Raw genomic sequence first — 24067 nt, 5'->3', positions numbered from 1 at the left:
TTAAAAACTGACATAAAAATAAAAATAATATCCTATAAGTTTTATAATAGACATAAAAAAGCACAAAGGGTAGGAGAGACATATGCAGTCAATTAATATAGTAGTTCTCTATTGACGGGAAATGAAATAAGCACTATTTTCAAAAAGAATACAGTAAGTCAGATATATGTTGCAATTTTACAGTAACTACTAGAATAAAAGTAAATAACTGTATAACTAAAAAAGCTGATAGAGGAGAAAATCTTTTAAAATAAAACATGCTTGATTAACCCAGAAGACAGCAGAGAAAGGAAGAATAAAGGTACAAAGAATGAAGAAGACAAATTAAAAAATAAGTATGAAGGTGGTAGAATTCAATTCAAATATATTATTAATAATTATAAAAAAGGACCAGACTAGTTAGCAAACATGTGGAGCAACTGGAACCTTCATTCATTGCAGGTAGGAATTTAAATGGTACAGCCACGGTAGAAAATAGTTTGGCAGTTTCTCAAAATATTAAATAGAGAAATACCATATAATTCTGCAGTTCCATTCCTAAATATTTAACCAAGAAAAATAAAAACATATGTCCACCATGAATTTATACATGAATATTCATACCAGTATTATTTATAATATCCAAAAAGTAGAAACAACCTGCCTTATCACCTGAAGAACGGACAAACAAAATGTACCAAAAATCTACACAATAAAAATATTATTCAACCATAAAAACAGAAAGAATGAAATGCTGATTCATCCTACCACAAGAATGAATAGTTAAAACATGCTACATGAAAGTCAGACACAAAAGACCATATATTTTATTACTGCATATATACAAAATGTCCAAAAAGAGTCAAATTCACAGGGGGACAAAAAGTGTATTTGGTGGTTGCCAGGGGTTGGGAAGAGGAAGACATGGAAAATTTTCACAGGCATACCTCATTTCATTGCTCTTCACTTTATTATACTTCACAGATACTGCATTTTTTACAAATTGAAGGTTTGTTGTAACCCCGTGTTGAGAAGTCTATCAGCACCATTTTTCTAACAGCATTTGCTCACTTCATGTCTTTGTTACATTTTAGTAATTCCCAGTATTTCAAACTTTTTCATTGCTATTGTATTTGTTATGGCAATCTGTAATCTGTTATCTCTGATTTTATCATTATAATTGTTTCAGGGTGCCACTAACTATGGCTACATAAGATACCAAGCCTAATAAATGCATTTTTCTGATCCCCCCCCACCAACTGGCCATTGTGTTCTGACTGCTCCACCAACCAGCCATTCCCCCCATCTCTCTCCCTCTCTTCATACCTCCCTATTCTGAGACAAAACAATATACATATTAGGCCAACTAATAACTCTAAAATAGTCTCTAAGTATTCAAGTGAAAGAAGAGTCAAATGTCTCTCACTTTATTTTTATAATTTTTTTTTTAGAGGAGGAGAGTAGGGGGAGGGTCAGAGGGAAAGGGAGAGAGAGAATCTTAAGCAGGCTCCACACCCAGCACAGAACCGGATGCGGGACTCGATCTTACAACCCTGAGATCATGAACTGAGCCAAAATCAAGAGTCAGATACTTAACCGTCTGAGCCACCCAAGCACCCCTTTTCTTCCTCAAATGCCTCTCACTTTATATCCAAAGCTAGACATTATTAAGTTTAGTGGGGAAGTTGTGTCAAAAGCCAAGATAAGCCAAAAGCTAGGTCTCTTATGCCAAATAGCCAAGTTATGAATGCAAAGGAAAAATTCTTGCATTTCCTATTCAAGCAAACACACGGATGATAAAAAAGCAAAACAGCCTTATCACTCATAGGGAGAAAATTTTAGTAGTCTGGATAGAAGATCAAACCAGCCACAACATTCCCTTAAAGTCAAAGCCTACCCCAGAGCAAGGCCCTAACTCCCTTCCATTCTGTGAAGGCTGAGAGAGATGAGGAAGCTACAGAAGAGGTTGAAACTAGCAGAAGTTAATTCATGAAGTTTAAGGAAAGCAGCGAGCCGTCTCCGTAACAGTGCAAAGTGAAGGAGCAAGTGCTGATGCAGAAGCTGTAGCAAGTTATCCAGTAGATTTAGCTAGGATAATTAATGAAGGTGGCTGCACTAAACAATAGATTTTCAATATAGACAAAACAGCCTTAAATTAGAAGATGCCATCTAGAATTTCAACAGAGGTCAACACCTGGCTTCAAAGATTTAAAGGACAGGCTGGCTCTCTTGTTAGGAGCTAATGCAGCTGGTAACTTTAAGTTGAAGCCAGTGCTCATTTACCATTCTGTAAATGCTAAGAGCCTTAGGAATTATACTAAATTTACTCTGCCTGGGCTCTGTAAATGGAACAACAAAGCCTGGATGACAGCACATCTATTTACATGATTTACTGAATATTTTAAGCCCACTGTTGAGACCTACTGCTCAGATTCCTTTCAAAACATTACGCTCATTGACAGTGCATCTACTCACCCAAGAGGTCTGATGGAGATGTACAATGAAATTAATGTTGTTTTCATTCCTGTTAATACAACATCCATTCTGCAGCCCTTGGATTAAGGAGTTATTTTCAACTTTCAAGTCTTATTATTTAAAAAATACACTTCATAAGGCTATAGCTGCCATAGGTAGTGATTCCTCTGATGGATATGGGCAAAGTAAACTGAAAATCTTCTGGGAAGGGTTCAACATTCTAGATGCCATTAAGAACGTTCATCTGATTGACTGGAAGAGGCCAAAATATCAACATAAAGAGGAGACTGGAAGAAGTTTATTCTAACCCTCATGGATGACTTTGAGGGGTTCAAGACTGGAGTAAGTAACTACAGATGTGGTGGAAAGAACAAGAAAACTAGAATTAGAACTAGAACCTAAAGACTGAACTGCTGCAATCTCATTATAAAACTTGAATGGATAAGGAGTTGCTTTTATGGATGAGCAAAGAAAGTGGTTTCTTGAGATGGGATCTACTCCTGGTGAAGATTCTGTTAACATTGTTGAAATGACAACAGAAGATTTTGAATATCACATAAACTTAGTTGATAAAGCAGCGGCAGGACTTGAGAGGACTAACTCCAATTCTGAAAGACGTTCTACTGTGGTTAAAATGCTATCAAATAGGATCACATGCAACAGAGAAACCACTCATGAAAGGAAGACTGAATCGATGAAGCCAACTTCAATGTTGTCTTATGTTAAAAAGTTGCTACAGCCACCTCAACATTTAGCAACCACCACCCTGATCAGTCAGCTGCCATCAACACTAAGGCTACATATTCCATCAGCAAAAAGATTACAACTTGCTAAAATCTCAGATGATGAGATTTTAGCAATTTAGCAATAAAATATTTCATAACTAAGGTATGTATGTTTTTTTAGAGATAATGCTATTGCTCACTTAAACTACAGTATAGTGTAAACATAAACTTTATATGCACTAGGAAACAAATTCATTTGATTCACTTTACTGTGATATTCACTTTATTGTGGTGGTCTGGAACCAAACCCATAATATCTCTGAGGTATGTCGGAACTAATGAGTAAGAGATTTCTTTCTGAAATATTCAAGGATTAGATAGTGGTGATGGTTGTGCAACTTCATGAATATACTAAAAACCACTTAACTGTATACTTTAATAAGAGAGTGAATCTTATAGTATGGAAATTATATATTAATAAAAAATTAAATGGACTAAGAATTCCAATTAAAATACTTAAAGGGGGACATTTCATGATAAAAATGTTAAGTAAGCAGGGCGTCTGGGTGGCTTGGTTGGTTAAGCGTCTGCCTTCAGCTCAGGTCATGGTCCCAGGACCCTGAGATAGAGATAGGGATCCTTGCTCAGCAGGGAATCTGCTTCTCCCTCTCCCTCTAACCCTCTCCCCTGCTCATGCTCGCTCTCTCTCTCTCAAGTGAATAAATAAAAAATCTTTTTAAAAGAAGTGTTAAGTAAGCATGATATAATAAAATCTATATGCAACAAATAACTCAGCTTCACAATACATAAAGCAAAACCTAAAAGAACTAAAAAGAAAATAAATCCACAATTACAGTTGCAGATTTTAACAGATATTTCTCAATGACTGACAGAATAAGAAGACAAAAAAAAAATCATAAGTATACAGGAGATCTGAACAACCCACCTTTTCAACCTGAACTAGAACATTAAACCTAACAACTGCAGAATATATATTCTTTTCAACAGTGTATTAAACATTTACCAAGAGAACATAATCTAGACAATGAAGTAGGTCTCAACAAATATAAAGAATTTAACATGAATGAAGTGTTTTGTGACCAGTACAGAATTACACTAAAAATCAATTACTGGAAGATAACTAGAAATTCTCCCAAATGTACAGAAATAACAAAACACAATTCTGAGTAATTCATGAATTGAATACATGAAATCACAAAGAAAATGAGAAAATATTTTATCTGAATGATAATAAAAATACAACAGATTAAAACGTGTGGTATACAACTAAAACAGCAAATTGCAGACCTCTAAATGCATGTTCCTGGAAATAAGGCAAGTTGAAAACAAATCTAAGCTTCTATTACAAAAAGCTAGAAAAAGAATAGCACATTATTCCAAGAAAGTAGAAAGAAGAAAAAAAATGTTTAAATAAAAGATCAGTGAAATAGAAAGCCGACTCTTTGAAAGATTAATAAAATAGATAACACCTAGGAAGTTTCAACAAGAAAAAAAACAGAACACAAAATGTAAACAATGAGAAGAGAGTTATAACTAAAAAGCCTATAGACAAAAAGATTCTGAGGACATTACAAACAACTTTATTCCAATATATTTGTGAATTTCATTGAAATGGACAAATTCCCTGAAGAACACAACTTAACCAAAACTGAAACAAGAAACCAAATAATTTTGAAAAGTCCTATAGCTTTAAAGAAGCTGAATCTGTGAGAAAACTCCAGGCCCAAATGGATTCATTGGTGAATTCTTTCCAACATTCAAGGGATAAATTATAGCAATATTATATTCCTCCAGAGTATAAAAATAAAAGGAAGACCCCTTTTCAACCTGTTCCATGAGGTAGGACAGTCTTCATAACAAAAGCTGATAAAGACATTAATAGAAAAGAAAACTGTAGGTCAATATCATTAACATAGCTACAGAACTTCTAAACAAAGTAGTAACAAATCAAACCCACTGGTTTACAAAAGGATATATATATACACACCATGTCCAAGTAAGTTTTAGTCCAAAATGCAAACTGTTTTAACATTCTAAAATCAATTGCTATAACTGACCATATGACTAAAATAAAGGAATAAAAACATTATGTCATTTTAATAGGTAAAATTTAATAACTAGTCATAATTTTTCTAAATATAGATACATGAAGGTTATTAAAACACACACACAGATAACATCATAGTTAATGGTGAAATACTGATGCTTTCCTAATGACAAGTATGGTCAATAAGGTCAGAACAAGGTAAGAATGTCTTCTATACAACATTATACTTGATGTATTAGTTTTTTTAAAAAATAAATAAAAGGGGGCGCCTGGGTGGCTCAGATGGTTAAGCGTCTGCCTTCGGCTCAGGTCATGATCTCAGGGTCCTGGGATCGAGTCCCACATCGGGCTCCCTGCTCCTTGGGAGCCTACTTCTCCCTCTGCCTCTCTCTCTCTGTCTCTAATGAATAAATAAATAAAATCTTTAAAAAAAAAAAAAAAGAAAAGAAATAAAAGGTATAAAAATTAGAAGGGAAGGGGCCTGGGTGGCTCAGTCAGTTAAGCATCCGACTCGATGTCACCTTTGGTCTTGATCTCAGGGTTGTGAGTTGAAGCCCTGCTTTGGGCTCCATGCTGGGCGTGGAGCCTAACTTATAAATAAATAAATAAATAAATAAATAAGGGAAAAATAGAACTGTCATCACTTGAAGATGACACAATGTGTTAAGATATTCAGCAAAATCACAGGAAATAAGGTCAAATGCAAAAATCAAATATTTATACATACTGTTACCATACACTTAATAATGGGGGGAAAAGCCAAATACAATAGGTAAGTAATCTGCACTATTTTCCATATAAAACTACACAGAAATGAAAAAGAATTATTGCTGCCATTTGCAAGAAATGGATGAATCCCATAAGTGTTGAGAAACAGAAGCCAGACAAAAGTATATGCTAATCTCAATAAATAAGTGTATCAAATCATCACGTTGAACATCTTAAGCAATATTATATGACAATTATAGCTCTATAAAGCTGGGAGGGAAAGAGTACATGTTGTATAATTTTATTTACATGAAGTTCAAGGACAGGCAAAACATATCTACTGTGACAGAAGTCAGAATAATGGTTACCTTTGGAACAGGTATTGACTAGGAGGGGGAAGGGTCTTGCGGCATGCTAAAGTTAATTTATATCTTAACTGGGTTGTTGTGTTTACATGGATATATACATTTATATAAATTCTTTAAGCTATACACTCATGATTTGTGGATTTTATTATATGTAAGTTATACCTTAATAAAAGTGTAAAATAAAAAGTTTATCAGTAAATATTACATATTTTAAAAGGTTTAAAAATTATGTTTATATTATATACATTTTGTCATATAACACTGAATCAAATCCATAAAAACTTATCTATTTATTTAATTGATCCTTTTGTTCCATGCTTTTTAAATTATGGGCAAATTTTACCCTTAGTGATTAATTATAGTTTCAAATCTAACAGAAAAGACAGAGTGCTAAGATTACCAACCATAAAACCTAAAGAATCTAATGCTTTATTTACAAGAGTTTTCTGTAAAACATCAGATTTGAACCTGCATATTTTCAAGCAAAAGGAAAAAGGAGAAAAAAAACACTTTCCTCAAATTGTGTGAACCAGCCTTACCATCTCCCTCATTTAAAAAGTATTTAAATCTCTGAAACATATTCACTTTATCTTTGTATGAATCTTGTTCATAGCTTATGAAAAATTGTTCTTGACAGTGTTAAATTCCACAGAGAAGTCCAAGTGACACATTGCCTGAGAAGTGTTACCTAAGGTACTGTTTACACTCAGGCATATCTTTTCCTGATCCCTGGAGTAAACTCCAAGCAATAATAGAATTTTACCTTTCTCCTTTTATTCCCTTAATCTTTGTTTTTGTTTATTGTTGGTTCTTTGCTAAGTTTGGTTCTGGTTCTGTGACACTTATGGCCAATAAGCTGTTCCCCAATGGTATGGGAAATGATTAGGAAGTCATTTTATGGTCTGAGCATGTGGTGATATTTGACAAATAAGAGATAGGCATCTACACTCTATCACAGACAAGAGAGAATTGGGTTTGTTACTCAATTTATATCTGTCTGTTTGTGAAAGAATATGACTCAATTCCACTACAAAGAAGAGCTTTCAGTAGGTAATGAGTTTAGGTTCTGTTTATTTTACCCATGGCTGAAGTTGTAAAACTGAAGATGCAAGGTGTTAGTTATGTCTGTAACTAATAGTCATTAACTGTCATCATAAGGAGTAATATATTTTCCTACCTTCAGAGAATATTAATAAATTAGATTATAAAGCTACTTAAAATATAGGAACTCTGTTCTGGTTGCTTTATATACACTATTAAATGCTTACATAAACCCAATATTCCCAGAATTCCCAGAAAATAAAGAAACTGATGGGATCAGCTGTTTTGGTGGTGAAAATAGAACAGAGGTTTGCTCAAGCCAGTGGAATTGAGTTGTAGTCATTTCCAACTGAAAATGCCAGATATGCTGTAATTCTTAATAGGTATTATAATTTTATCAGACAAAAATCCTGCCCAATTCCTACCCATCAAGCTCCCTACCTTATATATTCTTCCAGACTTTATGAATATATCTATTCATATATAATTTTTTCACATGTATTAAGAATATATCCATAACAAATATGAAAGCAATGTGTAAATATGCTGCTCTCTGTGTAAAAAAATGGAAGAACAGTTTTATTCCTCCATTATCAACCCACTTTTTACTGAAAAGTATATTTATACACCACTGAGTAGTTTTCTAATATTTCCTGGAGTATTCTAATTTCCATATGAGTATATAAAGACCTTCTCTGCTGTTTTCACAACTGTATGATATTCCACTGTGCAGATATTCCATAATTTAACCAGTCCCTGACCGATAGATTCTTGAATTATTTCCAATCTTTTGGAATTACAAACAATGCTACAGTAAGTTTGTAAATATGTTGTTTCTACATATGTGCAAGTATATCTGAAGAACAAATTCTCCACAATGAAAAAAATCCTTTTGATACATTAGCCCATGTTTCTATTGGGTTGGTCTTTTCCTATCTATTTTTAGTTCTTTATATATTAAAGAGATTAGTCCCTCATCTGTAATATGAGTTCCAAGTATTTTTCCCAGGCTGTATTTGTCCTTGCTTATTTTTTATAATACAGATGTTTTATATTTTATGTAGTTAAATTTCATAACTCTTTCCTTTATGGGTTTTGCATCTTAAATTATAGCTCTAAAAGCCTTCCCATTCCCAAATTATTTTTTTTAATTTTCCCATGTGTTCTTTTAAAATTTTTATGATTTCATTTAATACACTTATATCTTTGATCATTTTGGAATTTATCCTTGCTATGAGGTAGGACTTCAATTTTTTTTTTTTATTTTCCACTGATATGTATCCAGTTTCCCCCAAAGTACTTACTGAATAGCACACATTGTCCCTATCGGTTTTTGAGAAGCCATCTTCATCATATCTAAGTCTTCCTATGTGTTTGAGTGTATTTCTAGGCTTTCCATTCTATCCCATTATGCCTTCTGTTCAGTTATCAGCACCACAAGGTTTTAATTATAGGGACTTTATAGTACAATATCTGGTTGCATTAGTCCTTGCTTCTTTTGGTCTTCCCAAAGTTCCTTGGCAAAGTTATTAAACCAAGATCAACTTATTTCAAGATCAATTTGTCTAAGTTTTTAAAAAGCATTCTTATTATCACATGAATTTATAATAAACTGACATCTCGATGATACTGAATATTCCCAGCTATGAACAAGGTGTATCTTTTCATTTTTTCCATGTCCTTCAGTAATGCTTTATATTTTCTTCAAATGTGTCTCAGTTCCTTATTAAGTTTATTTTGGTGTTTTATTTTTGTTGTTCTTAAAATTGGCACCTTTTCATCTATTACATCTTCTAACTAGTTACTATCTGATGCACTATTAATAGCGCTGTTCTGTAGATAGGAACATTGAAATGCATAAACACATATCAGTCACTCCAGATTTGGCAGACTGTTTTCTCCTGGAAGTTTCCACTTTACATCCTGCAGAAGACACTGAAACAAGCCATTCACATCTCTAGAGACCCACTAGACTGGGTAACAGACACCAAGATTCTGCCTCACTGAATGCTCTCTTCAGAGGTTTCCTCTCAAAAGTCACGGAAAAAAGTACCAGTAGACTTCCAATTCAAGACTGCACATATGTTAAGAAACCGACCCTAAGTCTCCGAAAAGTCTCTGTAAGCTAAATAAAAGGAAATAAATCGTCAGCAGAATGATATGGGGGGAATCAGCAGGCCAGAGATCTTGATAAACTTCTGGAAGACAAAAATCAAGTGGGATCTTACTGACTGGTAAACCAAACGAGAAACAGAGGCTGAAGGAGGCTACACTCCCACTTCTCTCCGCAACAAAAGAGGTATTTGCCCCCAAGGAATTAATAAAAACTGTAAAATTACTCTGTAAAGAAATTAAACCGTCAATTAGAAGGACTAGGGCTCCTAAATGTGGGTGTTTGCACCTACAAGAAGCTGTATGCATCATGGGACTACTAAAAAGAACAGTTGGAGGCAAAGAAGGGCAGATATCTAGCTTAGTAGTTGAAAGCATAAATTCTGTTCAGTCAGAACAAACAGCACATGTACAGAATGAATAAAGTCACAAAGCTGAAGAACACAATAGCATAAATGTATTATTTACATGTGCCAGTGTATATGCTATATCTATATGTGAAAAACAACACTTTAAAATTATTTTCCTACTCAGATTGAATTTGGAAGATTAGAGAAGATTTTATTAGTGGCCTAAAGAACAAGTACAAGAAATACATCAAATCAAAAAATAAAAATGTAAAGAGAAATATACCATGAGTAAAGGACAGATTAAGGAGACTTGATATGCAAGAAATAGGTTTCACAAGGAGACAATTACTGCAGATAGAGAGGCAACAATTAAATAAATAATAGGTAACAATAAAAAATCTGTCCTAACATGAAGGTCTAAATCTATGGATTGAAAGTCACTGAGCTCCAAGCTGAAGAACTGATGATAAAATACATGTGAACTAAGGATAAAAAGAAAATGTTACAAGCATTCAGACAGAAAGTACAAGTTACCTATGAAAGAAAAGGGGGGAAAATGGCATGAGCAATGCAAGAAGTCAGAATACGTCGCTCACAGAACTTATGTCAAAATGCTCAAGAAAATATCCACCAGGAAACAAATGAACCAGAAGAGACACATTAAGATGGCAGATGATAAGAAGGAAACAACAGTAAGCACTAAGCAATGATACATATAATTAAATCTGAATAAATGACCAAAAACATTAAAACATATTAGCAAAAAACTAGGGTTTCTGGTAGCGTAAAATCATGGTAAATTTAAGAGTATCCAAAGGGGACTGAGAGAAAGAAGATGGAACAGTATTCTGAAGATCTTAAGAGGAGGGGAGGTAGAGAAGAAAAGAGAAGCATGGTAGAAAAAAACAGCACACCTAAGTGGAAGAAATTCTTTGATTTTCAAATAATAAAGAAAATACATATTTCAATATAAGCATGGAAAGGGAAGCTAATCATTAATGGTAAGTAAAAGTGTATCAGATCTTCTAAAATTAAATATCTAGAAAGGTTTTGCTTGTTCTGATTTTAGTCTTGCTAGGCTATCACTTGATTTTTTTTTTTAAGGGAACTGACTATATCACATTTATAAACAGAGCTTTGTATGTTTCAGAGATCTTCATTTACTAAGTCTGAACATGCAAATGACTGCTTAAGGGAGTTTTAATGTTTAAGTTAAATACAAAGGTGAAGGAAAAATTGGTTTTTAAATGTTTAAATAAATAACCTGATAGCCAGGAACTTTCATATAGTTTTATATAGTTTCTGTACTCTAAGGCCCTTCTTAAACATCAAAAAACTCATAAGGATAGACAGAAGAAAGGTTCACCTTGGATTCCATCCCAAAGAGTTTAATTACTGAAATACCAAGAAAGCCTTGTACTAACATGCCTCATGGTTAAGACAGATTTATTTCACAGATTATAAAGACAGCCTAAAGGCTAGACTCCAATACTGCATAAAATTTTCTGAGATTAAGTGATGTTCACATCAGACTTTGAGGATCACAATTAAATTTATTATCTTTGTGACACTGATAAGATTAAGTTTGGGGAAAATTGTATTTTATGTTGAAAGAATATTTTAAGGGCTAATCTATATTCTAGATCATAAATCCAATGTTACAGAATATCATTTTTTTTTTTAACAATATACACATTTTTTTTGGTATCAGATATAACAGATTATTAAAGGGTAAAATGCCTATGAAAAGTCACATACTATAAAATAGACCTGGGTTGTGATACTGGTAATATATGTCATTGGGTAATTGTTAATGCTACCTCTCTATCCTTCCAGGCTCATAAAAACTGACTGGGATGGTGGAGGGGCGCCTGGGTGGCTCAGTCGGTTAAGTATCCGACTCTTGATCTCAGCTCAGGTCTTGATCTCAGGGTTGTGAGTTCAAGCTCTGTGTTGGGTTCCACAATGGACATGAAGCCTACTTTAAAAAAAAAAAAAAAAACACTGACCGGGGATCCCAAAAGCAATAATTTCTGCAGACGACAAAAAAACAGTCATGGTATTAAAAGCAGGGAATTGTGAAATAGCTTTACAGGCTTCCAGAAAAATTTAGCCAATCAAAATAAATCATTCTAGATTTAAAAGAAAAAAGCAAGAACCTAAAAGAAATATAATACCATATTCCAAGCCATTATTACCTATTTGGATTTCTGCAGTATCTTCTAACTCACAGTATCATTTCAAATAAGGCAGAAAATTAATAAAGCAACCAACCAACCAATCAAGTATATGAACTATTATTAGTCTTATGATGCTATAAACCAATAAAGACATTGCAAAAAATTAAAATATGTTCACCAAATCATCTAGTTTAACTAAAGTTAGAAGTTTCTCACTTAAAATCACATTATTATGGAGATACAAGCAAAGATCTGATTGAAAGATCTGGGCATCTACAGACTGATTTTAAAAGTACACAGTTCTATGGGCACCTGGGTGGCTCAGTCCGTTGAGCAACAGACCCTTAGTTTTGGCTCAGGTCATGATCTCCAGGTTGTAAGATCAAGCCCGACTTCGGGCTCCGTGCTCATTGCAGACTCTGCTTGGAATTTTCACTCTCCCTTTCTCTCTGCTCCTCTCCCTGCTCATGCTCTAAATTAATTAATTAATTAAAATAAAAGTACACAGTTTTAAAGATGTCGTTCAATTATGCACTATATCATCTCTGTGTTTCGAACTATATGTCATACTTGCCAGTCTATATGTATCTGTCAATAATACTAGAAAAGACTAAACTAGATTATATGATAAACATTTCTAACCTTAAATGCCAAAGAACCAGGACCTTTCATGACCGACTGTTAGTAATAATTGCTAGGTGTCCTAGAGGTCGTATCTCTAAAAGATCACATTTATTGTATGCATTAGTTTATTTTTGTGTTCATTGTATATACATCACCATTGCTCAAAATCCCTTCATAAGAAGGAATTTCAGAACTAAGATGTCAACTTAAAAGTCTCTTAAAAGCTGTTACTTACCAGAGAATAACATTTAGCAGCTAAATATTTCACTTTCAAATTCAATTACACCTGGGTTCAAAATTTTGCTCTACCATAAACCTACAATGTGGTCTATGTGTGACTTTCTGAGTGACAATATCCTCATCTGGAAAATGGGAAAAATATTACCTACTCTATAGGATTGATAAGTGACATACTGTACATAACATATTTGGCTTAATACACTGCATATGATAACTCCAAAATTAAATTTTTCTTTCTTAAAATATTTTTTTTAAAGATTTTATTTATTTATTCATGAGAGAGAGAGAGATAGAGGCAAAGGGAGAAGCAGGCTCCCTGAGAAGCAGGGAGCCCGATGCGGGACTCGAAACCAGGATCCTGGGATCATGACCTGAGCTGAAGGCAGCCGCATAACCGACTGAGCCACCCAGGCACCCTCTTAAAATAATTAAAACATCTCTGCTTTTCCTTTTCTGCCTCATATTCCTCCTTCTTATTTACAGAAGGGCTCTTCTCATGATCCTTAAGGACTATTCTATTCTAAGGACTATGATAATCTCTAAATGTTCTAGTCAAAGAACTATTTTAACATAGTGATAATGGTAGGTAATAACTTCACTCTATAAATTAGAAATCAGAAAATGAGAGATCTGTGAGTCAGTGGTAGACAAGTTTGAACTACTGCTATGAAGGAGATTGGGCAACTCCCACAGTGCTAGAATGTTAGAAAAAGTATCCTTCCTTCCAACCAAGTCTAAAAATAAATGCCATTCCAAAAGCTACTGGACAAACATGAATGCCCATCTGTGAGTGCCTCCTCCTAAAGCAGATGATAGCTGGAAGCACCACGAACCTACACTATAGGTATGGTATGGCTTCATCAGTCATGGTGTCTCAAACGACACAATGCTATTTTTCTAAGAATGAATTTAAAACCTAGATTAGAAACCATTCAGAGAAAAAGAACAGTACACAATCTTTTGCCCTCGCTGTGTGTGTGTGTGTAAATGGAAATTAACTAGAATGTAAACAATGACAGTTTGATTTAATGTGTATTAGCACAGATTTTAAAGAAACACATTAAGACTTTTCTGTATATTTTCTTAATTACTAAACTGCTCTTACTAAAACAATTTTCATACATAACACGGAGTCTACTATTTGGTTCTCCCAAGGTTACAACTGCAACTCCTACCATCCAACCCTTCACCTTCAACACCCACACACACATTTTTCCTGTTAGGCATTTTAGCTGGAACGCTGCTGTGAATGTGGTAAAAGCACTGTGCGGCCGCATTTCCTCATGTCTTACTGCTGAATAGGTGAGAAACACTACATGAAATATGGCCTTACTCAGATCTCTTTCTTGCACTTTCAAATAAAGTAAGATCAAATCTCCAAAACATATTTGGTCTGGGAAAGCCATGATGACATTCAGATATGAAATATCACTATAAGAAGTATCAATGCCCTATGTTGTATCATGGTTTCCTAAAACAATGCAAACACTAGAGTTCAGTTTCTCAGGATGAAAATGCTATCACATAGTCTTGAGGAAAAGAAAGCTCAATCTTCTACAGATTTGTTTTTAAATTTAACAGTCATAAGAAAACCCCAGACAGGCTCCTGTTGCCTAACAAGTAAATCAGGGACAACAGTACCAAATCTATTACAACAACAAAGTCCAGACTGTTTCTTCCTTTGACTAATACCCCAAAAGAACTTTTATAATTTTAAGACCAAGTCAAACAGTTTTAATACCGACAAAATACTTTATTTTTTCTAACTGTCCATGAGACACTGACCATATTATAAAGAATATATGTAACATCAGCGTATCTTGGGAGAGAAGCTTACTCAAATAAGAAAGGCCAAATAAAACTATGGGAAGAATGAGAAAGTTGATACAAAAAAAGAATTTCATATGCTAATAGTTCATTTTCATACTTTGCATTAAACTTTTCTACAAATTTAAAACACTTATTCATTTTAACCACTGAGTGGCAAATTTAAATGTGGGTTACCAAGACTTCCTTATAATCAGTCCTTTCTGCCATTTATCCTGGACTTTTTTTTTTTTTAAGATTTTATTTACTTATTTTAGAGAGAGAGAGTACGAGGGAGCACAGGCAGGGAGAGGAACAGAGGGAGACTGAGAGAGAGAATCTCAAGCAGACTCCCCGCTGAGTGCTGAGCCCGACCTGGGGCTCAATCTCAAGACCCTGAGATCACGACCTGAGCCAAAATCAAGAGTTGCATACTCAACCGACTGAGCCACCCAGGCACCCCTATCCTAGACTTTAAAAGTCAAATCTGTGGATAAAGAAATTCTTTAACTTGACAGAGACTCTTTTTGAACATTAAACATAAAGACAAGATCTGATGTAAATAATGGTATGTTCACCTACCCAAGTACTCATAGGTAAAATTATAAAGATGTTTAATTGCTCATGTGGGTGGCACTGATAATATGTAGAACTAACTTCTTCAAGAAATGATTTAATAACTCCAAAAGAATGAATCTGCCAACACTGTATGGAAAAAAAGCCTTCTAAAATTTGTAACAGAATTAATAAACCAATGGCACTGTTTCCACAAGCTGGATAAGACCTCTTTCTTCACTAGTGCTACCAAACTTGCGATCTGCTTAGTCAGGAGGCATTCCCTAAACACTTCAGTTATGAAGTTACAAGTAGAAATTCAATACCAAGAAAGATTCGCAAGAGGGGAAGGAAGAGTGAGATATAAGGTCAGAGACAAGAGTAGGGATCAGCGCCATGAAATAATTAATTTGTACTTATAGTCAAAGTTTCACACACATGAATAAGGCAACAAAAGCATCCAAGCACATGAGGGCACATACATGAGGGCATTTGAGTAAAAAAAAAAAAAAAAAAAAAGAGGAAGAAAAACCGATTACATTCAAATTCAGATCAAATCTATCAGGTGCAAATAAGACACAGGAAGGAGTGGTAGGTAGTTCATTCATTATGAGTCTGTACTTGAAATTCCTGAAATGCTACTACAAAACCTGTCTAACACCTTCTCTTCCTGGTGTTCTAACAAGTCATTTAAAATGCATTTTATAAGCTCAGGGCATGTTGTGGAATGAAGAGTGCTATATACAACTAGAAACCTGTTCTTTTCAGCTGCAAACCTTCCCCCTGAGAAAAAACAGTCTTACCAGAAAAGAGATTAAAACAGAAAGGATCGGAAACAGGTGCAGGGGTGGAGGGAGTGGACAGAGGAACAAAGGTGAGAGAGAGAACTGTGAATTACATAATTACCTGAAGTTGTCTTCCCTCTCTCCCCCTTCACTGCCAGTCATCTCGGTTAAAACTTCAGAATCCAACCAAAAGACACTATCATCTCCTGAAGTGCTACTCTCACTTTCAGTCTCCATCTTGTATTCAAAAAATTTAAACCTCAAGGCATGGAATAAAGACCACCAGCGTTCAAGGTGTTCAGCTCTACTTCTGTACGCCCAAGCGTGTGGCTGACACACAGTGGTATGTGATCACGCCGGGCCACGGTCTACTGCGTGCTATTTTAATTACAGTTGGGGTGAAGACAGGAAATCACATACAGCACACTCCCTGCCTCTGATGCTCTACACCAGTGACACCCAGGCCCCTCCCACTGCCTCAGGCTCCGTGACCTACATAACCAAACTCAGAACCCAAATGAAGGTGATTTTTCACTAATTATTGATTTAATAACTATTTTTCTCTACTCGAGTCTCCAGTTAATAAGTGGAGAAAATAACTTTTCAAAGTGCAGGATTTTCTTATTTCACTATTTCAGAATTAAGAAAGGTAAACAGAAAACCAGAAAGCCTAACACTATATGTAAAAGTCTCCTGGGCCAACCACAATGAGAGGCACAGTTACAGACTTCACAGTTAAGGAGGATCACAATTCAGAGAGAAGACAAGCATGCTGTAGGGATCTGCCCAACTTCATGCCTTCTAATAGTACACCCATCTTCCCTTCCCTGCAGTAATAACTGCCAGATACACCTTGCTCAGGTATCCAAAATGGGACATAACAGCCTCCAGGCTTGTCCATGACCTTTTAAAGAAAAAAAATAAATAAATACTCTAAGGTTAAAAGACCTTGACAATTAGATCAAACAAAAGCATGCAACATTTTTACACATCACTTAAACTGCAGACGCCCATGGCAGCAATAAAATGACCTGCTGGGAAATGAGGGAAAAGTATAGCATCTATAACACTGGCAACAACACAACTGTTACTCAGAAAACAGCCACATTGGTACCAACCACTGACATGTCAGATATTCATCTTTTGGCCCAGCAATTCCCTTTCTAGGAAATTACTTTATTTTCACAGGTGGAAATAAGAAATGAACAGAAATATTCATGGCAGTAAACTTTATAACAGCAAAATAGAATAGCAAAAACCACCTAACTTGCTCGTTTAACAGAAAACTGGAAAATCAAATTATGGAATCGCCACAGAATGGAATGCTATACAGTTGGGCAAATGAGAAACACAAGGCAGCCCCACTGATCATGACATGACACAAAACCTAACGCACGCTACTAAGGCAAAGAAGAAAGAGATAAAGGTGGACAACAGTATATATGAAACGCTCCCATTCACATTTTCGAAGAAGAGGGAGGAGAAACACACGGGACTACGCACGCAGAATATGCACAGAAGGACAGCACCAGTGACAGCTGCTGTCTCCAAGGGAAAAACATAGCTAGCCAAGACCAATGACAGGGAGACAGGTTTTCACTGTGTCATGCCCACATCACTCTTGCAAAACAATAACTAATTTTAATATAGTCTTTTATATGCCCCCAGCAAAGAATCAGATTTTTAAATGTTATTTTAATTATTTAGGTCTTTTTTTCTCCTAAACAAATCTAACTCCTTTAATGTGTTTCATGAATCCATCACCTTTCCTTTTGATCATTTTTTCTGCTCCTTCATTACTGTCGTTGATTGCCTTATTTCCTCAAGTCCTTTCAAACATGAAAACGTGAACTGTAAGCAGTACTTTTACACAGAATCCTGAGGACAGTCTGACCAACAAAAGCTCACTCAGGAAATCTCCTTTTCTAATCCTGGGGCCACTGCAGAACCGTACGTCCCCAGACAGCCCCGCGCCAGTGAGAGCCTTCGAGCCCACCAACCTGACCTTTGCACCAAGGAAGACCTTCCACAGGTCTCACAGTTTTGACTCTGCTATCAGTTCAAAAAAAGTTTTTAAATTCAAAATCAACATGCGTTCTGTTCCCTTCTTCAGTAGCTAATGAAAATCTAGCAGAAACGTAAGGTAGTGAATAGCAGGGGGCACGTAAGGCACACAGCGGAGTCAATCAAGGGAGCTACCAAAAATTGAGAGGATTCCATATTCCTGAAGACCACCACTGCTTTAACTCCTTTTTCCCTGACTGGCCTGAAACCTGACCAGACTTCACTTCCACAACAAACTTTTGTAGGACCCAAGTCTCTGACCTAAACCACAGGAGTCGTCATCAGTAGTTGAGAACTAACTGAGTCTTCATCCTCTAATCACCAAGAGGTAAGGAAGACAAGAGATAGGGGAGTTCCCAACCCCACTGCAGCAAGAGGAAAAGGAATTTTCGTGACAGTTTAAGAATCTGAAATTAGAATGCATCTTTTTCAAGAAAAATATTTTTAAAGTGGCTTATTTTTCTAGCAGCAGTGGTAGTAATAATAACAGTAAACATACACTGAGTACTTGTTTAATTGCCAAACATTGTGGGCCTTACAAAATTAATTATAATTTATTATGTAATTCTCACACGTAGGAGCTATTATAATCCTCATATTACAGGTGAAGAAATTGAAGCTTAGTGTAATAATTTGTCCAGGGTTACTCACTTTATAAGTCTGTATTAAAAATACTTTTTAGGGCGCCTGGGTGACTCAGTGGTTAGGCGACTGCCTTCGGCTCAGGCCATGATCCTGGAGTCCCGGGATCGAGTCCCACATCGGGCTCCCTGCTCAGCGGGGAGACTGCTTCTCCCTCTCCCGCTCCCCCCTCTTGTGCTCTCTCTCTCTCTCACTCTCTCTCTCAAATAAATAAATAAAATCTTTAAAAAAAAATACTTTTTAAAAATCTACCTAAAATCTAACCACCATGTAAAATACTATTTCTATGGGGAAAATATGTGGCTTTCAATTTGATCTACATTTAGCTCATTAGCCTGACCCTCTCTGATCTCGTAATTTTGTTGTATACTGACGACCTGCATTCATTTCTACACAGCGTTCCCCACACGTTTGGGTTGACTACAAAAAAAGGGTGCACGTAGTGATCACAAAACAAAATAGCAGCAGAGCAGGAAGAGAACTGAGGTCCTGATACTCCCATTTCAGTGCTCATTTTCCCACACTTTAAATTAGAATTGTTTTTATCAATTCTGTTCAAAACATAGCCAAAAGGTCAATAAATATCTCCTGAACTGGGCAGCAAGCTTTGTCCACAGAATGCTTCACAATTCTGACTCTAAACACAGATATACCAGGGCGTCTGGGTGGCTCAGTCAGTTAAGCATCTGTCTTTGGCTCAGGTCATGATCCCAGGGTCCTGGGATCGAGCCCACATCGGGCTCTCTGCTCAGTGGAAGCCTGCTTCTCCCTCTCCCTCCTCCCCTTGCTTGTACTCTCTCAAATAAATAAATAAAATCTTAAAAAAAAAAAAAACCTTTAAATACAGATATACCAAACAGACTTTGCATAAAGTTATGTATTCTCAATGTGAATAGCATGTGTCTAGGTGTAATTCATATATATATATATACATAATAATTGTATTAGAAAGAAAAGTTAAGCACAATTCCTAAAATATTTACAATAACAAGATTTTCTTCCAACATAAAAAGCACCATATATAATGTACAAATGTCATCCATCATTAATCATTCTTATACTATATATTCATTCTAAATTCCAGATTACTTTTTTCTTTAAATTGTTTGAAAGACGATGGACTCTGAAAAACAAACTGAGGGTTCTGGAGGAGAGGGGGGTGGGAGGATGGGTTAGCCTGGTGATGGGTATTAAAGAGGGCACATTCTGCATGGAGCACTGGCTGGTACACACAAATAATGAATCATGGAACACTACATCAAAAACTAATGATGTAATGTATGGTGATTAACATAACATAATAAAAAAAAAATTGTTTTTCTAACTGGGGTGCCTGGGTGGCTCAGTCAGTTGAGCAGCTGACTCCTGATTTCAGCTCAGCTCATGTTCTCAGGGTCGTGGGATCAAGCCTGGAGTTGGGCTCCATGTTCAGAGTGGAGTCTACTTGAGATCCTCTCTCTCCCTCTCCCTTTGCCCCTCCCCCCACTTGTGCACACTCTCTAAATAAATAAATAAATAAATACAATCTTTAAAAAAATTTTTTAATTGTTTTTCCAACCAATTGTAGGTGGTTTGTAGGTTTCTTACATTGCAGTAAATAACTTCAAAAGAATACCTATTTTTTTTTTTACTACAGAATACTCCTGTATTCTGGATCATCATACACAGACATCTGCTTCAGTTTACAAATGTATCCAAAGGGCAAACAATTATGCATACTTTATTTCATTAAAATTTATTTAAGTAAAATAAATATATTTGTTTATTTAAAAATAAATTTATTTCATTAAAATACCTAAAATATACAATTAATTTAACATGATCCTATATAGATCACTTTAAACACAACAGAAAAAGTCTATTTGGCTAGAAAATGGAACATACCATGTTAGAGCAGATTTGCCTCGTTAGAAATATATATTCAAAGCGAGATCTAACTCTGAACAACTCTTCAAAAAAGCTAAATAAAATTTCAAAAAATGGATATCTTAACAATGTATCCACTCTTATCACAATATATGTATTTTTTAAAAATGTTGTATTTCAAAAATGAAACTGGAAAAAAATTTCAATAGAAATGGAAATATTTTGAAATCAGACAGACATTGTTTCAAATCTCAACTATGTCATTTATAGATAGTGTGGTTTGAGTTAGGTAGCTTAAATTGAGTGTCAGTTTGGTAATCTCTAAAAGAGGAATAATAACAACCTTGTAAGGTTAATGTGTGGATCAGAAATAATGCATGTAATGAAACTATCATATTGCACAGTAAAGATGAGATCCTCTGTAAATGACGTCCATCACACTCATCATCACTGATGCCATGGAATGTTTTTATTGTTGTAATTATATAAAAACTGAGAAATAAGATATTTAATCTGTAAATACTGGCTTTCTTTAGTTATATCACTTTGTCATTTTTACCATTATTTAAAAGAGAGTAGTAATCTAATAAATAAAAGGAAACAAGTCTCAACTAAGAGATAATTTTCTACTTATTTGAATCCCTTTCATGAATGTGGATGGAAAATCAAAAATTAGAACCAAAAACTCATATACTCCCCTCATCATATTAATACAAAGATTACAAAGTACATATAAAATTAGATCATAAGACAGTTCAGCATGACATTTCCATTCTCCTTAATAAGTGATTTTAAGTGGAAATTTCCTGAGTATATGCATAAGCTCTCCCAAAATTTAACTAAAATCATTTATTGCTTTTAAATTCTGTATCCTTAGTCAACCAAGCAAAGATTAAAAGCATACTTTCTGGTATTCAAGTTTTAAAATGTGCAATATTTATTATAATACAGAACACTGCCTTCAACAAATATATAATCTCAGGCTATGTTTTCATTGGATCAGTAACTACCATCAATTGTTACACATTCTAGAATCTTCATCTCATGTAAATACTGATTGAAGAAAAATACTGACAGTCTACGTAATCAGACTTCTTCAACACAATTTTTAACCATAGTGCTATACTCTGTTTGGTATCAGTAAGTGCAAAAAAAAAAAAAAAAAGAAAAGAAAGAAAGAAAAGAAATTAGAAACACTATATAGAGTAGATTCCATTATTATAAGAAAAATAGTCTATATATATATATGTATATATATATAAAACTTAGGAGAGCATATAACAAAAACACTGAGTAATTTTTACTTTCTTCCTTAATTTATCTACAATGTTTTTAATTTCTAACAGAAAAATGTGTTAGCTATTTAATTCTTTGGTTTTAAACAAATTAACTCATAAGTTACAAGATCCATTCCATAGTTTTTTCTCTTGAATAGTTGAGTGCTAATGTCTGCCATGTCCTGTACCACAGATAGCAACAATAAATGCTTACTGAATAAATACACACAAGTGAACAACAGAAAAATGTAAGTCCCAAGCTTAGGGAATATAAATTCAAAAATAAATAAGTCAGTGTGCATAAATAAGGCAATATTCTTGTACAGACCAAGGCAAATCTAAAATGATGATTAAAAACAAGTAAAATAGCAAAGGAGAAAAGCAAAAACAAGCACATGGGCTAAATAACTAAGGAAACTTAGAAATTCTTTATATATCAGGATCTCAGAATCATGAAATAAATCTGTAATAGGAATTAATATAAATTTAATTCCTCCTCTACAGCATGAATTTAATCCCTCCTCAAAGAAGAACCAAAATCTATGGAATTTGCACCTCATTAATAAAGAAATCTAATGCCTCTACTGTAAGTGCAAAGACTGCATCTACGTCAAATTCATATACCACATCACCTTGTTTCACTGTTTCCCTTTCAAAAGTTCATAAAATCCAACCCAAGAATACTTTTTTCCAAAACTCAAGAGCTCAAGGTGCTCTTGCACAAGGGGAAAAGAACATGGTATCAGCATTAACATAGTCTTCCAAATGAAATGAGTCAGAGACCGAAGAGAACAATTCATACAACTCCCAAGCCATGGGGCACACAGAACAGGCAAACTGTCTTAGCGTGAGCATTCCATTAGTAGACTCAATAAATAACAAAACAAAAACACTTGCTTCATCACAATCTAGAGATCTCAAGATATCCTCACTGGTCTGAGACACTACTCACAATAGTTTTTCAATCTACAGATAAAATTAAACTCTGAAACAAGTTATAATTCTTCTAGCAATGAACTTAAGCCCACTAAAATACAACATCTAAATGTAAATGGTTAAATGAAAACACTGCTAAAAAGTAATAAATAAAAGCACAGTGGCAAAAGTTAAGAATTAATTATGTTGGAACTGATCTGGTAAGAGGCCTTATAAACACAATAAAGATTCAGTATTCTTTAATATAATGTTGAATTAAAGAAATTATTTCCTGAGCCAGAATTCTCACTGAATATATCATAATCAGTGAGGTACAGAACAAAAAGGCTTACATTACTTTTATAAGTTTAGGGCCTTAGAAAACTGTAGTCTTGGCAAAAACGGAAATTTATGTACAGTACTTCTGGTAATTCCTATAACCGGACCGCTTCCTAATATTAATGATATTGCAAAGAAAAATGCTAAATGTAAATTTAATGAGTAATAATCAGGGAAGAAAGCAAATGATTCAACTAAACTCTATCTTAGTGGAAGGTCTGGGAGAGACTAGGATGAAATCACTAGGGGAAAAAAATTAAATTAGGGCTAAGCAAAAAGCTCAGGGTAGGGTGCATGGGTGGCTCAGTTGGTTAAAGGCCCAACTCTTGATTTAGGCTCAGGTTGTGATCTTGGGGTCGTGGGATCAAGGCCGCATCAGGATCCGTGATCAGTATGGAATCTGCTTGGGATTCTCTCTCTCCCTCTCTCTCTGTCCCTCCCCCTGCTGGTGCAAGAAATAAATAAACAAATAAACAAATAAATAAATAAGTAAAATCTTTTTTTTAAAGTTCAGGGTATTGCATAATATAGTTTGTTAGAGTCTCGTCCACAAAATACTAGAAAAAAATGCCAATAAATCAAATGCTTTTACCTACTGGTGTCCTTACCTGGATAGCTCGCTCTAGTGCATGCTGATTTGAGACCCAAGTAATTCTGGCAGCCTGCTACTTATTTTATTCCACCCGCTCCCTTGTTATCAGCTGGCAAGGGTGGCAAGAGTCACAGTGGGAGTCAACAATAGCAAGTTCTTTCATGTTTTAGAGTTCTCTAAAATTCATTCAACTACTTATAAAACTACAAGCACTTTTCTCAAAGCACAATCATCCTCTCCTCAAATAATAGAAGCTAAACCCATACTTGTAAATGTGAATCTGAGGCATAGTATTCTGATGTAAGTAAGTGTACTTCTACTCCTGATATCAGTAATTCTTCAATTTTTTTTTTTTT

At 34.9% G+C, this 24067-nt stretch overlaps 1 protein-coding gene across 4 annotated transcripts in view; it reads right to left on the bottom strand.

The window, feature by feature from the left end:
• ARHGAP32 (Rho GTPase activating protein 32) overlaps window positions 1-24067 on the bottom strand; it is a 311464-nt gene that overhangs the window by 197922 nt on the left and 89475 nt on the right. For 2 of the 4 annotated variants that reach the window (XM_078058768.1, XM_078058769.1), the window contains exon 1: window positions 16138-16268. The exons of the other annotated variants lie outside the window; for them this stretch is intronic. In XM_078058768.1, coding sequence (XP_077914894.1) covers window positions 16138-16253 — 116 coding nt within the window. In that variant the 5' untranslated portion in view covers window positions 16254-16268. Of the gene's footprint in view, window positions 1-16137; window positions 16269-24067 lie in introns of those variants that run through there. 4 annotated transcript variants of the gene reach the window in all.

Source organism: Halichoerus grypus, chromosome 11 (genome assembly GCF_964656455.1).
Source record: "Halichoerus grypus chromosome 11, mHalGry1.hap1.1, whole genome shotgun sequence".
Taxonomy (NCBI): Eukaryota; Metazoa; Chordata; class Mammalia; order Carnivora; family Phocidae; genus Halichoerus; species Halichoerus grypus.
This window is presented reverse-complemented; position numbering and strand designations above follow the sequence as displayed.